This window comes from Ipomoea nil, unplaced genomic scaffold (assembly GCF_001879475.1).
Source record: "Ipomoea nil cultivar Tokyo-kokei standard unplaced genomic scaffold, Asagao_1.1 scaffold1770, whole genome shotgun sequence".
Classification (NCBI taxonomy): Eukaryota; Viridiplantae; Streptophyta; class Magnoliopsida; order Solanales; family Convolvulaceae; genus Ipomoea; species Ipomoea nil.
The window spans coordinates 2,534,660-2,550,391 of NW_017618198.1; the positions used below are offsets into that span (position 1 = coordinate 2,534,660).

Here is a 15,732-nt window from a genome sequence, read left to right on the forward strand (position 1 = left end):
ATCTCTTTTCATTTCATATATGCATAATTTTGACCCTCGAGTTTACAATTTTGGTCTTGGAATGCATATGCTTCATGTTTGTGTGTGCATATTTTTATATAAAAATTTTATTTTATGAACCATTAATCACATTTATCCACACTTTTGCACATATGCTCATGATGTTATATTAAAATTCTTTTATCATCGATAAATGACAAGTAGTTGACAAAAAAAAAATGATTATTACTCAAAATCCTCTTTGCCACCATAACAACTAACATAGTAGCATGTACTTGAAAGATACTATATTACATAAGGACATTGATCCATCCAAGATTAAGAATTATGGTAACACCACATACATGCATCTCTGAAGTAATAATATATGACACTAACAAGGTTGAATAATCATGGAGTGTAAAGGGCAGGGCCACACTTGCATTTCCAGCCTTCTGGTTTATAGTTTGTGTACTGAACACTCACAGTGCCACTGGTGGTGGGCACTTGGATGGCTTCACAAGGCATGCATCCATAGCATTTGTGCTCACAGCTTGGTGGACTTGACCCTATTTTTTCTCCTCTCTCCATCTGCCCCTTTTGTAACACATACATACAATTAAGAACCAAAATCAGTTATATATTCACACCTTTTTACTTTTCAATTACGAGAGAAACCCGCAACCACTATTCAATGGTGTGTACGGGATAAACCTCCTTTGTGACCTCGGCCGACAAAGGACTATAAGAAGGTACACCAGCTTAGGTTACCTATAGCTGGTCTGCTCAAACCAAGCAGACCAATAGACTGCTCCCAGCCTCACACTGGGAGTCAAATTTGTAACCTTGTTGTTACCAAGTAGACAGTTCAGATGGTCAAGAAATTGAGTTGGGTTGGTGAAAGTTGAAGTTTTTCTTACCTGAATTGCAGCATATATGGGAGCAAAAGACCTGGTTTCTACATTAGGCAAAGCAAATGTGAGGAGAAGGAAGAAAATGCAGCAAAATCTAGCTATCATTTTCTGAAGGAACTGTGGAAGAGAAGAAGGGAATGAGGGTGTGTGTTTGGAGATGGCAACTAAATGAAGTGCTTTAGATTTGGAGTCAATTCAAGATTGCTGCTCTATATAACAAGGGGAAGAAGAAACAAAAACCACAATTTTGAAAGTACAGATAAATATTGCCCCATTTCCCAGAAAGAAAGCTATACCTCTACTAGCTAGCTAGCTGCTTCTAAGGCTAGGCTTCCTAGAATTTCTTTCCAGAATTACAGATTTCTTTACTTCTCCCACAAGTGATTCTATTTCTTCCCCTCTCTGCACTCTACTGGAAAAAGTCTAAATCTACTTGGATTTTGCAGATAAATCTTAGTCCCAATCTACTCATAATTCTGCAATCAACTCTTCTCAATCTTAATTAATTAAAGAATTATGAGGTAATAACTCTATCCACATTTACGATAGTTGGATTGCACATTAATGGCTATATGCTCAACACGTCCCCTGTAGTCGCTTATGGGTGGCTCTTATACCAAATTGAAGCATGTGCTCCATCTCAACTAAAAACCTAAGCTGATAGTTGGATTGCACATTAATGGCTATATACTCAACATCTCGCCCTTTTCCACTTTAACCTTTATTTGCGTCAAAGTTTGATTGACCAATTTGACAAAAAGTTAATACCTTTATTTCGCTGGCAATTGAGGGGTACAAATATTTAGAAATTGGACTTAGTTTTGAGGTACATAAAGCAATGAATGAGAGGGGGTATAGTATAGTAGGAAATTTGGATGCCTGCCTAGACTGCAGAGCCTCTATCCATTTGACAGTCAAATTCCATAAGTGGTGGAAAATAAAACATAGGCTTATAGGCCATTTTTGTTCAAAATCTTGGAAATTAATACTAGGAATCAGTGTCTGAGACAACTAAAAATGTAATTAAGTTAAGAAAAGACAATTACTTAAAACTTGTTTGTGCAGATTAGGAGGATTATGTCAGGGCAGCATTTATTCTGGTGCGGCTCCTTGTTATCCAAGGTATAAAGCCTAATGTTCTACTGGACAGCTCCAAGTGTCTGCTTTCAACTTCAGAAGTTCAGTAAATCACCCTTTTTGCCCAAATACATTATATTATAATTGTCTCATAATATAAATATATATTTATCTAGTTTTAAAAATAGAGAATGAATATTGAAATAGACACAATAGAAGTTTCAACTATATTTGAAATGAAAACGGCGATGATTGTACTAGAAGGTCATGAACTTTTTTTGGTATACTCAGGGTTCCACCGACGGACACAGTGACTAATCCCTTTGCTGAATTATATGAACTTGATTCTTACAAACATTATATCGGTCAAATTCAGCCCACAAAATTTTTCTGGTGTGATTTGTCGACATCTTACATAGAAGTCAAGGTTTATTAAGTGCACTTATCAGCAAGGAATATATATATATATATATATATATATATATATATATATATATATGGCACAACTTGTTTACATTTTGGGTAAGAGGTGTGATGGCAAACTTGGGAAGCAAAGTATAAAGAAATGGAAAGCTGATTTGCACCATTCAATGCCTTGTTTTTATCTCCACTATGCACTAGCTGCTAAACTCTGTGAAAAGGAGAAGTTTCAATAGCATATATAGGTCAGCGCTGCTAGGAATAATTTCACTTTTAATCGCAATGTCATATTTCATCATCAATTACAAACTTTTTTTTTTTTTAAATAATCAATCTAGATTTTAGAATAAATAGTGAATTATTTTAAACTTAAAAACTAAATGCTAAAATGGATTATAATCTTCATATATACAGTTAAGAAATAAAATTTGGATTATTTGTTCTAATGTTAAGCAAGTTTTAGGGGTGTAAATGAGTCGAGCAGCTCGCGAGCGGCTCGGTGAAAGCTCGGCTCGAGCTCGGTCAAAATCGAGCTTGAGCGGCTCGTTTAGTATCAAGCTCAAGTCGAGTCTAGATATTCTAGGCTCGTGGCTCGTCGAGCCGCTCGTGAGTCATATAATATATAATATATATAATACATAATATAATATAATAATAATATATAAAAATAACAATTAGAAATTAAAATTTTAAACTCAAAATCTCTAAAAGATTTATATTATTTATGTATGGATAAAACAAAGTAGTTTGAATTTTAAATCAAAAGTATTAAATATGTCAAATTCAATGTCAAAATCGAGCTCGAGTTCGAACTCGAACAATCGAGCTGCTCGAGCCGAGTTCGAGCAGCCTGAAAATTACTGAGTTTGAGTTCAAGCATTAGTTCTCGAGCTCGGCTCGGCTCGTTTACACCCCTAACAAGTTTAACTATAAAACGTAATTGTACATCCGAATTTAAGTGTGTTTTGGGATAGATTGATTGCTACCTAGGCATCCATAATGTTGCTCCTTGTGAATTGGAGTTTCTTCTCCGCATTATTAACATATGAATTAATTTTTGTTGTAGCTACTAATTAATTTAATTTAATTTAATAAGAGTAATAGAGTGGGTACTTACATTTTATCTATAACAATGAAGTCATTGATTTTTTGATTTTTCATTCGTTGTTGAGATATTGTTTGAGGAGTTTGTCAATGACAATTGCTGCCAATAGAGGATGCTGATAAATAATTCGAAATATATGATTACAATAAATATTGAAGAGTTTCTTCGTTTCTGGTTGAGATGTTTTTTTTTTAAAAATAATTATTGTTACTTTTAAATTTGTGGTGACCATTTAGAAATCTAAAAAAACTTGCAAATTGGACTACTAGCATGAAATTGGTTAGTTTACAGATTTAATTGGAGTTTGTTTTTTTTTTTTTTTTTTTTTTTTAAGTTAAATGACACAATTACATTATCGTGTGTAGTTCGATGACATATTTTACCGATAATTTAGAGGCAATGGGGGAAACTACCGGGAAAGTATGACACAGTTTGTAAAGCTCGCTTTGTGGGTGTTAATTGTGATTATTTCTAGCTCTTGACTTCTAGTTTACATTTGAATTGTTTAACAAATCATGAAATGATTTGCCATTTTTATCTATTTTGGAGAACTTTTTAATTTGAATATGGAGAAACTAAGTGGTATAATAGCGTGTTATAAAAAAAGTGGTATAATAGCGAGTAATGCATTTGTACGTCAAAATATAAGAGAAACACTTAATTTGTAAGATTTAGGAGAAAAAAAAAGTAAATTGTACTTGTCATTTACTATTGAAATTATTTTTAAAAAAATTAAAACATAACATAAAAGAATTTGAAAAAAATAATTCTTTTGTAAGGCATAGCAATGTCATAGTATACCAACATTTCTCCCCAATGATTTTGCATTAACTTTTTAATTAATCTGGCACCCCAATATACGCCATTGGGATGTCCTAGCACTCCATTATTGCAACACTCTCCCATTCCAAATCCATCAACACATTTAATTATCTCCCTTTCTTATGTAGATGAATTTTTTCTTTTTAAAAATATTTAAAATACCCAAAAAATTAATTATAAGAATTGTATTTTTCACAAAATTAATTAATGAAGGAGACTACTTCCATTTAATTAGAATTAAGACATACAGATGATTTTAAATAAGAATCATTAATACTTAAAAGTACAAAAAAAATTATGATTTTTTCTCTCTATAAATCTATAATCATAGAAGGTGGAAGCATTATATTGGCCTGTCAGGTGGTAGGGATTAGTGTAAAACTGTACATATTAGGAACTCTAATTTGTGTGTCCGCTTATGGAAGAATGTTACTAAAAATGTAGAAATTGGGCAGGATTAAATTAAGCTTGCAACATATTAATTATTTTTTTAAAAATAGGTTAAAATATCGCGCGTGCATGCATGCATTCTGTATTCTAGTGGTTTTTACTGATACCTGGGTTCCTTCACTGAATATGATTTGATTATTCACTGTGCTGAGTGGTCTGTCATTCTTTGACTTGTGGCCTCCTCTTTCATGCATCAAATCTAATGTTATAAGTTATAACATCGCTTTTGGTTTAAATAAGGGAATTAGGAAATTACAAAATATGAAAATTAAAAAAAAAATCAAATCATAATACTCAGTATTTAGTACTCCGTGTTAAAGAATATAATTACCGAAAGGAAAAATGTAATATAAAGACTAAAATGTCACTGTGTAATAATAATAAAATTATAATAAGGGTTATTTGTCATATATATATATATATATATATATATATATATATATATATATATATATACAACGGACGAAATTAATGCACGCAAAAAAAGTAAAGGGGAATCAACGATTTGGTCCCTCAATTGTTGGCAAACTATCAATGTAGTCTCTCAATTCCAATTTCAAGTAAGTTGGTCCTCTAATTAATTTGAAGTTTGTCAAATAACTCCCTCCGGCATTGTTCCATCCAGAAGCCTGTGAGGACTCCGATTGAGCGTGGGTATTTTGGTCATTTCTTGTCTCCAACTCTCTTATTCCCATCCTATACCAAAATATTGTTATGTATCTTATGTTATGAATTTATATCTTATTTTGTGAAATTATGTGTCTATAAAACATAACTTTTCTTCCTAAATCAGATTTGAAAATAAGTAAATATATACTCCATAATATGTATATGTGTCTTATGCTATGAGTTTTTGTGTCTTGTATTATAAATTTTTGTACCTTAAGAATATGAATTATGTACCTAAAATAGATTAATAGTCGTGTAACATACAACGTATTGTGTGTCTTATGTTATGAATTTATGTTTTGTATTTGTGAAATTTTGTGCCTATAAAACATAAATTATCTACCTAAATTGGATTTGAAAATAAAGTAAATATATAATGTGTATGTACCTTGTGTTGTGAGTTTTTTGTGTTTTGTGTTATTAAATTATATACTTTAAGAGTATAAATTCTGTATCTAAAATATATTATTAGTTGTATAGAAACATGAGAAATGAAAAAAAAAAAAAAAACTAAAAAGTTCGTTAAAAGTTAAAGATCAAAACGATGTCGTTTTAATCCAAAATTCACAATGCTATGTGAACTTTGGTCCACAATATAAACTATCTAAATTTATTTTCTCCACCTACCCATATGGGCCTGGCCCAACAGCTAGTTGAAAATTTGAAAATCCTGGTGCTTGACCACGAAAGTTGTTGAATGGAATCAATAGGGAGAAAAAGAAAAGAAATCAAAAAGGAAAAGTAAAACTACGTCGTTTATCAGTCAAAAGTGGAATACTAGCCGTTAAAGATTTTGGGTTTCGAAATTCGAAATTCAAACCCGTCCGTCTGCCGCCAAACGCTCCTCCATGCAGTTATATTTCACGCTCAAACCTCTTTCATTCTTTCTTTCTCAACTCCCAATTTCACCTTTTTCTTTGCAGAAGAAGAAGAACGAAAATAGTTTTTAAAAATTTATGAATTCTGAGTGTTGAAGCATGGGAGCTTCTGGAAAATGGATAAAATCACTGATCACTCTAAGCAAATCCCGCTCCAAACACCCCGTAAGCTCCTCAGAACTTCAATTCTTCATGTTCATAATCACAAATTCATTCAATTTTTTACATTTTCTTAAAAAACATTATTTGTACTGAGTTGTTTAGGAGAAGGAGAGTGTGAAAAGCAGGCTGTGGAAGCTATGGAGGAGCGGATCCGGGGGGTTCGCGACGCCGTCTTCCAGAGCCGGAAAAGGAGTGAAGTATCTGGAAGATTCCGAGGGATCCATATCTTCGTTCGTATCCGACAGCGCTTTGGCAGCTGCCATGGCGACTGTGGTTAGGGCTCCGCACAAGGATTTCGTCCTGATCAAGCAGGAATGGGCTGCAATTCGAATCCAGACCGCGTTTCGCGGTTTTCTGGTAAATTCCGCTGATTTTCATTTCAATTTTACAGTGATATATAAGCCGATAATTGCAGCTGAATTCATAAACAGATTGCTAGATTCATACCTAATAGGAAAGTTTTTGCAGGCAAGACGAGCTTTGAGGGCGTTGAGAGCAGTGGTGAGGATACAAGCAATATTTCGCGGTCGACAGGTTAGGAATCAAGCTGCTGTGACATTAAGGTGCATGCAAGCTCTTGTTCGAGTTCAAGCTCGAGTTAGAGCTCAATCTGCTCAGACACCTCTCCAATCTGCAAAAACCAAATTTGATCCCATCAAGCAAGCTGAGGTATACCCAATCTTTAATGTGTAATACCGAAATTTAGATTTTATTGGTAAAATTGTATTTTTATCCTTCAATTATACTCATGATACATACTTGATTCCTTAGTTATATGCCTGACTATCTTTAATCACTAAGTTAAGCATGAATTGGCGATTTTAGTCTCTTGGGGACTACTAAGTGATATATTAGTGACAGAAATAATCTCTCGAGAGACTAAATTCGCTACTTTGTGTATAACTTAGGGGTTAAAATAGTCCTGCATATGACTCAAGACTGGGATATAACTGAATGACCGAAAATGAAATTTTCTCAATTTTATTTGTTCAACAATGAGCACTAATTAATCTTTTAGAGATGTATCTGATCTTCAGAAAGTGCTCCTAACCTCAAAGCTTTTTGCAGAATGGATGGAGTGATAGACCCGGATCAGTGGAAGAAGTGAGGTCTAAATTACAAATGAAGCAAGAAGGAGCCATAAAGAGAGAAAGAGCAATTGCATATGCCAATTCTCAACTGGTAATGCATATAACCCCTGGAGAAATCTCAATTCTTGATACTTGATTGGTCCCATTGATATGTGATTATTGTCTGTAATCTGATTCTCAGAAACCAAGAACAACAAGCAAGAGGGTGAGTCCAAATATGGTGGACAAGAGCCATGGGGACTTTAACTGGCTGGATAGGTGGGTGGCAACTAAGCCATGGGAGAGCAGATCTGACTCATCTGGCTCTGCTGTTGAATCATCTGGCCATAATTCAGTGAAGATCAGAAGAAATAACATTTCTACAAGGATTTCAGCAAAAGCACCAGTGAGGTGCCAATTAACTGGTGCATTATCTGATCAGTGCCCTGGGTATGATGACAGCACAACCAGTCATTCATCCATGTCGTCGTCGAACGAAACAACATCAGAAGAGGAGAGGAGAAGCAGCAAACCAAGCTACATGAGTCTCACACAGTCCATTAAGGCAAAGAATAAACAGCAGAGAAAACATAGTTCTCCCTCTAAGACCATACAGAGGCATTCAACAGATGATTTTCAGTTGTGTAGGAAATCAAGCCCACTTTCTTCTAGGAGAAGTGCTGATAATGTGAAGAGCCTGTGCAAGGATCTGTACCCGCCTATTGCAGTTATATAGATGATGATAGTGAAGAATCATCAAAATTGGAACAAGAGAAATTGGTTTTTTTTTTTTTTTTAAAGACTAGTGTTTATTTATGGTTACCCCTGGGTGGGTGGATCTCAACATCTTGTTGTGTTGAAACTGATAATAGGTTAAAGAATGAGAGTGTATATGTATCATACAATTATAATATGATAATGTGTAATGAGTGAGTTTGTTTACTATGTACAAGTTTTGTTAGTGATTTGTGTAGTATTGTCTTGCCTTTTTTATTTCTCTTTAAAGCATAGTTTGTGGCAGAAAAAGAAATTCGCTAGAAGGAGGGCTTGAACCTCCGACCTTGTGGTTAACAGCCACACGCTCTAACCAACTGAGCTATTCCAGCTACTTGTTAAAAATTGTACACTTGTATTATATATTAGTTAATCTAAACCAAAAACGCTTACAAACTTAGAAACTGCTCTGAAACAGATTCGCGTCTCAATTAACAAACGCTCACACAATCATCAGTCATCACCAGAATCTACTAAATTTCAAACAGCAAGGTAAATGATAGACATCTTTGTGATATGATATCTCTATTTTATTTTTATAAACATCTTTCTAAATTTGAAAACATAGAAAGAGCTTGCTTTTGCGCCTATACGTTGCCCACTGGAATTCACAATTCTCCTCTTAACTAGTAACTAATGGTTATATATGTGATGTCCACGTTCACCTAACATCATATTTAAATGGTAGAAGATCTGATAATATTATTCAGATGAAAGATTTCTTATATAGGAAAAACATATTACGTCATTACTTACATCACTCTTACATTTACAATAGTCTTTAAAGTTGTACAGTTAAGTAATACGAACTTAATAAAGTTTCTTTATTATTTTTGTCTTCTTGTACTTTTAAAACAAAAGCTTCTTTATTGTTTTTGTATTCTTGCACTCTTGATAATAAGCTTGATATCTCTTTATCTTCTATTTTCTTTTCACTCTTGATGATAAGGTTGATATCTCTTTATTTTTTTGAAGCATTAAGAACTCAGAAAGCAAATTTGCTTTTAAGTGATGAGAATATGCTGCTTTTAACATAGGGACATCACTCAATTGCATAACTAGTTAAGTAGTGATATAGATTAAATCATCCATAAGCATAAATCCATGAACACACAGAGACTCCATTATCTTTTCTTCTTGCATTGTCTAATGGAGTAGCTTGTATTTGATGACAGCAATGCTATGAAATTGAAACAAAGAACACCAGATTCATATGGCAAACATTTAGAGAATTCAATCTCATATCTTGTTAGACAAGTTACTACCTTACCCATGAGCATAGTTCACTGGTTCAGTAGGTAAATTTTTAGAGAAGAGATCAAGGTTCAAACCTTGGCAGCGACATTGTGAGAATTATGCCCAAAAGTGGACAGATCTCTTGTGCACATCGACATTTAGCCATGTATGCTAAACCATTGAATCACCATGATAAACAGATCTCTTGTGCACATCGACATTTAGTCATGTCTTCTAGTCACCAGATTTACATCCTCCCAAATGCTTTGTCAGGTGGGAGACCCCGGGGAGAAGAGAAGTCACTACCTAGTTATTTTCTGTCTCTTCCAACATCATATTTAAATGGAGTATATTTCCTCTATTAATTGGAGCCTGAACTACTTAATATCATCGTTTAACTTAGTGATTGTAATTATGAACCATCAATGATCATTTGCAATCCTAGTCCTAGAATTAAAACCAAATTAATGAAATATTAAGTGCTTGAGATTCAGTAATTGCCTCAAGTTAGAATGAAAGATGCAGTACATTCAACTCTCTAGGAAGCGCACAGGACCTATAATAAATTAGACCTGCCTTCTTTCTGCTTACAAGAATGTTGATTAAACAAACAAACCCACATCACCAAATCTGTCAACCAAAACCGACAGGAAATATAAGAGAATCTCAACCCAGCCAAACCACTTTTACCATCCTCAGGAGAAAATCAGAGGGGGGGTGGAAGGTACTTTACTACTATTTTACAAACATGCTGCCAAATTTTAAATTAAAAAGGGAAGCATTGGCTTCAACACAGAAGTGTAAAAGATTGGGGAAGTTCGTATAGGAAAGGGCAAAGGATAAATAGCCACGGCACCAATGTTACAACCCGGCACACTTTGAACACCTCAATGAAACACTTCACCTTTAAATGTACAAAAGAATTAAATATAGCGAGGTTAACAAGTCTATTGTCGCTCTTCTTGTAAGGCAGTCGATATCCACTCTGAAGCAGCTGACCGGATGTCCTGTTCATGCGATGAAAGAGATATTGGAGTGACTGCAACCTGTTCACATAACAACCAATCAAGATTCTAAGATCACACAACATTTCTGTTGAAACTGAGGCTCTAAATAAGTCTGCAAACTCTGCATTACTCAAGAAATGTAGTTATTTATACTCAACAGCCTATGGCAATGATTTATTTTACATTCATAGACGAGTATATAATATTAAAACGAATCTCATATCAGCAAGGAAAGTTTTACAAGAGGGAGAATACAAATACTTACAAAGCCATTTTCAAGTGCTTGGAAATCTAAATCCTCATCCCCTTCTTGCTGCTTCTTGTCAAGTAACTGCAATGTTAAAAACCTTCAAGTCAATCCTATAACAAAAAGTCCAAACCATTTTGAAACAGAAGGCTATCTGGACAAGGTCATGTTATTAACATATAATAATGCAAAGTTGCAATTCAATAGCATATTAGAGAAACAAAGCAAAGGCAATATATACAATATCATCATGACAAGTTTTACTCCCTCTACTCCTGATGACAAAGCAGGATGCATTACTAATTTGCACAGAACCACAGTAATATATAAATTGCAACAAGATATAGTTTACCTCCAATCTGAAGTACTTGACAGTCCGTTTGGGATCAGACTTTCCAGCAACACCAACTGATTCAACAACCTCTATACTCTTCCTCTGTGTGGTCAAGCGGCGCGCAGCACCCTGAGAAAAATTGGAACAGAAACATCTGAATAGCTAAAAATGATGCCACTATTACACATAGTTTGGCACGTATTCAAGGTGGTGGGCCTCTTACCTTCCTACATGTCCAATCAGAAAGACAAAAAAGAAGAGCAGTTTATTCACTTCAGATTATATTTGCCAAAGCTGTAAGTTCTAGTTAAGTATATAATAACCACTTAGCTAAACTATATGTTGTGTACATGAAGCTGCAGAAACCTCTTAGTCACTAGCCACCCTACCCTTTGGGTATACTAAAAATTGATGCCCATTGCCAAGTCTGCTCATTACAAAAACTACAACTAAGTAAGGACATCCTTACCATCACTATTTAGCTAAGAAACAAAGTTGTTGGTGTCTTATATGAGTACAACTTGAATGCATGACCCCAAATTTGGTTTCATGCTTTCTAGATCGTTATCTTAACAAGACAGTAAAAATAACTCTTCTCACACTTAAGAGCAAAATAGCCTACAATTAATAATTTGAACTCTCAATGCAAGTCCCTCCCCTATTTTTGCTGCTCACTAGAACCCTTATAAATTAATGAATTTATATTAAAATTCAGCGGTTGAGCCATATAGTTACTTATACACCAAATAAAGTTTATGTATGCAACTAAATATCACCCTTGGAAATTCCCAAAATCTTGTCATAGGCTCACTCTCACTCTTCAGATATTGAATTACTTGAACAATGACCTCTAATGATTAAATTTCTACTTACAGCAGCAGAAGCATCTCGGCCAAGCTGAGCAAGCTGCAAGCCAAGACTTTGCTGATTAGAGAGAAAGCGCGATGAAGCAAGATTCCTGTTGGCTGGAATAGCATTCCAGTTTAGTGTTGATCTCCAAAGACTCTGCTTTGTTAATTTGAATCCCTGACAAAAACAGATCATAAACCTATAGAAATGAACATTGTTGGTGCCTATGCTTAACTAATTGATAGCTCAATGCCTAAGAAAAATAATGAGCTCAAGTAATTGACTTATTTATTGATCAACTATAGCATTTCCTTCTACAGAAACCAGTTCTTTCATAACCATAAAATTAATTACTAACATAAATCATCCATCCACAAGCATGTGGAGTACAAAATTCATAGGCCTATACAAGGAACTCAATTACCTCAATGAGAATTTGCAGAAGCTGAAACCATAGATGTATCATGAACAATTTAATTGAATAACAAGCACAGTCAATTTTGTATCACTTTTCTATTTTCCGAAGCAATAACATATATATGCAGCTTCTCAACACCAGATCCAGCAAATTGTTTTCAGTTTTATACCCTCTGTTTCTTTTAATTTTGTAGGTATGGTAAAAGCAAACCTTGTTAGCAAGAGGAGAGGTTGGAATTTCCACATTAAGCGAGCAAAATTTGGGGAAAGCACCCTTCTCTATATCCCTAATAGCTCCAGTAATTAAAGGTAAACAAACACTTGCAGCATCCTTGAAATCACTTTCCTGGCTTTCATTGCTCTTCCTGAAAGTGTATAATCAATCACCCTAATAGATTATCAAGTGTCATTGATCATAGCAGAATAACAAAAAAAAGGACAAGAACATACCAATTAAGAGATATTGATATGGATGGAACACCACTAAACAATGCCTCCCTGGCACCAGCTACAACACCTGAGTAAAACCTAGAGATAGCAATGCAATATGCATAAAGAAGAGTTATTAAGTGAAAGAGAAGTGAGAATCTAAAACCCAGGAGTCATAAACGTAGTTAATTCACAACTTAACCGTTTAAGCTTTTTAAGACATAAATGCTAAATTGCTAACTGCATTTCAGTTCAACAGTATATGATGAGAGGAGAGCAAGAAGAATACATATAACATAACCAATAGAAACAGAGAAGTAGAGAACTACTTACATGTGATGGCCGCAGCATGAGCCCTTGTTGATTCCACTTATTACCTGAGAGGTTGCAGGAGAAAAGAGAATAACCAGACTTGGCACTAAATCACTAATCAATAAATAGGAGAGCAGGATATCCAATTACAATAATATTCTGTCTGATGCAGTAATATACTAATATCAAGAGTATAACATACCAATAGAGGCTTTGACCATGAAAATAGTGCACCAGATAAAGCCAAAGAGACACAATCTACAGTAGTCCCTGAAGCAGATTTGAATTCAAAAGTTTGCATTTGTTAAAACAGTAAAATGAAGGCCCAATCTTATCAAAATATCTCAAAATGAAGACACACTGCTGTGAGGAATTATACACTTGGATAAAGTAAGTATGCAGACAAAATTATGCTTAAATCTATTTTTCGTTTTTTTTTTTTTTTAAAGCACTAACATAAAGATTGCCATCATACCAGAAACTTCATAAGCAGTTGCACCTTCAATATCAGCTGAAGTCACTGCAACAGTTTCTCTCAGTGTAACAGAATGACCAGCTACAGATTTATCTCTATCAAACCATCCAAAAAAAAAAAACAAAAAACAAAAAAACATAATCATAAAACCATAAAAGCACCAGGCAGCTAAGTAAAAAGTGTCAAAACTCAGTTATGAGATCCAAATTCAAACTCCATAAATAAATCTAATCAAGCCCACAGAACATAATTACTAGATTAAGGGTGGCATATCACTAATAAATCTCAGGCATGCTAATCAGGGAGAAATATGCTTTGGGAGCAGAAATCCTGCAAGACCTGATTATAACTACAATCTTTAGAGTCAAGTAACAAATACCAAACCAGCATAAGCTCATAATTCACAGAACCTACGATAAGGCAAGCAGTAAGAAATCTCATTACTTCCTTTGGGGATCCATGGACTATAAGTCTAAATTTCAAGCTATCAGGATGGATATCCAATGTACCAAGATTCCCAATTTATGCAATCTAAGTCTAGCTTTTCTTCCTTGCTTTTGTTTTATTTTTTTATAAAAAACTTTTCTTTGGATAACATATCTTATAGAAATCTGTATATATAAATATCCACTAATAGTAATGAAGCTTTGCAGAAGACCCACGATTGAGGAGCCAAGACATGAACATTGTAGAGGCCTTGTAAAACCAGAGCACTGACGAGATAAGTAAGGCCAGGGGATTCAATCCCATCGGCATTGGTCACCAAAATAATAGGCTTCGAGCTATCGAGCTCGCCGGCAGCACCGCCGGAATTAGAATTCGAATTCGAAGATGAAGGCTCCGCCAAATCGTTCTTGTCGGACTCAGGTTGTCGATCCTGGTGTCCTTCTCCGGCCGCGGCGGCGCCACCTGCCTTGCGGCTCAGAAGCACCTGTTCGAGATTGGAGACCAAGCCGGGAGGTAGTAAGCTGTTCTTCATTGCAGAGGTAGTCATTTCTAGAGAGAGAAAGTGGATATTCGGAGCACAGAAGAGAGGAGAACGAAGGAGATAAGGAGGTAGTAGGTCAGGCGTTGAAGAATCAACCGAATTCAAAACCCTAGAGAGAGAAAGGAGTGATGAAAAAGGAGAGTAATAAAGCGCTGAAAATGGAAGACAACCGGTTCAAACGGCGTCTAGCTGCAGAGTAGAGAGAGAAAGATTTTGTGCGCATATAGATATAGAGAGAGAAAGAGAGATAAGCGTGGAGAGGAGGAGAGAAGTGCGCGTGGTGGGGGAGGCGGTTTGAGTTTCTTCTTCTTCAATGGCGGAGTTCAGGACCAGCTGATGAACGGAGCTGACGAGATCACAGCAAAGCGCAATGAAGTGCGTGCTCTACACGAACATTTATATATTTTATTTAACAGTGAAATGTATTAATCAAAATTTTTATATTTTATAGATGAAAGATATTCAAATTATAAATTTGAGACTCACATCGTGGTCCATTGGTATCACATTAGTCCTTTATGTGGAAGGTGTTGAATTCAAGCCTTGATCTTGAATAAATTTATAATTATTTATTCATAATTATTTTCTTAACCTACTTATAATAATAATATATAAGTTGGTTTAAAAATTTCTCTGGTACACTTGTTAGTTGTTACCAAGGGGGCGTGTTCACAACGCTATTCGTAGGAGCGTGAACCGATACCCGAGTAGTAAAATAAAATACCCGGAGTATATATTTTTAAATCAGGTGATGTAAGCGAATTGGCACGTGGCCTGTCTCAATTGCATATTAAGGCGGGGCCCTCTGTTTTTGAATAATATGCCGTACGTAAAAGAAAAAAAAATTGGATGAGATTTTCTACGTGACAAAGTTGTTCTTTGGCCTTTAATTAATTAATCCACTTAATCATCATTACTGTAACTTGCAAGATGACTCTTTGATTTTGACTATCTAACATTTTATTTTCAGCTTTGTGCTTTAATTTGAAGAATCAACTTTCATTTTTCTTTGTTATTAACCCAAATCATGAGTTATAACCCACCAAACAAAATCTGAGTCAACTTATAAATAAACAAACAAAACCTCTTTATGAAGAATCAACTTTCTTTTTTTTTTT

At 34.8% G+C, this 15,732-nt stretch overlaps 2 protein-coding genes and 1 non-coding gene across 3 annotated transcripts; 1 reads left to right on the forward strand and 2 right to left on the reverse strand.

Annotated features, from left to right (window-relative positions):
* The first annotated feature begins 6,345 nt into the window (after nucleotides 1–6,345).
* On the forward strand, nucleotides 6,346–8,491 carry LOC109192253 (protein IQ-DOMAIN 1-like). Its single transcript, XM_019342826.1, has 5 exons — nucleotides 6,346–6,479; nucleotides 6,579–6,833; nucleotides 6,945–7,145; nucleotides 7,545–7,658; nucleotides 7,749–8,491. Exons 1-5 carry the CDS (start codon nucleotides 6,414–6,416, stop codon nucleotides 8,280–8,282), a joined length of 1,170 nt encoding a protein of 389 aa, XP_019198371.1. The 5' UTR covers nucleotides 6,346–6,413; the 3' UTR covers nucleotides 8,283–8,491.
* An 87-nt stretch (nucleotides 8,492–8,578) lies between these two features.
* TRNAN-GUU lies at nucleotides 8,579–8,652 on the reverse strand. Its single transcript has one exon. It is a non-coding gene; the product is annotated as a tRNA-Asn (tRNA).
* Nucleotides 8,653–10,045: 1,393 nt separating this feature from the next.
* LOC109192561 (5'-nucleotidase SurE-like) lies at nucleotides 10,046–14,966 on the reverse strand. The gene is made up of 11 exons (XM_019343255.1): nucleotides 14,289–14,966; nucleotides 13,627–13,721; nucleotides 13,354–13,421; nucleotides 13,173–13,216; nucleotides 12,861–12,938; nucleotides 12,622–12,775; nucleotides 12,018–12,170; nucleotides 11,163–11,273; nucleotides 10,829–10,894; nucleotides 10,263–10,602; nucleotides 10,046–10,215 (listed from the first exon to the last, which is right to left on the reverse strand). Exons 1-10 carry the CDS (start codon nucleotides 14,618–14,620, stop codon nucleotides 10,504–10,506), a joined length of 1,200 nt encoding a protein of 399 aa, XP_019198800.1. The 5' UTR covers nucleotides 14,621–14,966; the 3' UTR covers nucleotides 10,046–10,215; nucleotides 10,263–10,503.
* Nucleotides 14,967–15,732: the final 766 nt, after the last annotated feature.

Coding starts and splice junctions, on each gene's coding strand:
- LOC109192253 (XM_019342826.1), top strand. CDS start 6,414: ATGGGAGCTTCTGGAAAATGGATAAAATCACTGATCACTCTAAGCAAA. Junction 6,834..6,944: donor CCGCGTTTCGCGGTTTTCTG/GTAAATTCCGCT, acceptor AAGTTTTTGCAG/GCAAGACGAGCTTTGAGGGC. Junction 7,659..7,748: donor CATATGCCAATTCTCAACTG/GTAATGCATATA, acceptor TCTGATTCTCAG/AAACCAAGAACAACAAGCAA.
- LOC109192561 (XM_019343255.1), bottom strand. CDS start 14,620: ATGACTACCTCTGCAATGAAGAACAGCTTACTACCTCCCGGCTTGGTC. Junction 13,217..13,353: donor CATGGTCAAAGCCTCTATTG/GTATGTTATACT, acceptor GCAACCTCTCAG/GTAATAAGTGGAATCAACAA. Junction 11,274..12,017: donor GCCGAGATGCTTCTGCTGCT/GTAAGTAGAAAT, acceptor AATTTTTCTCAG/GGTGCTGCGCGCCGCTTGAC.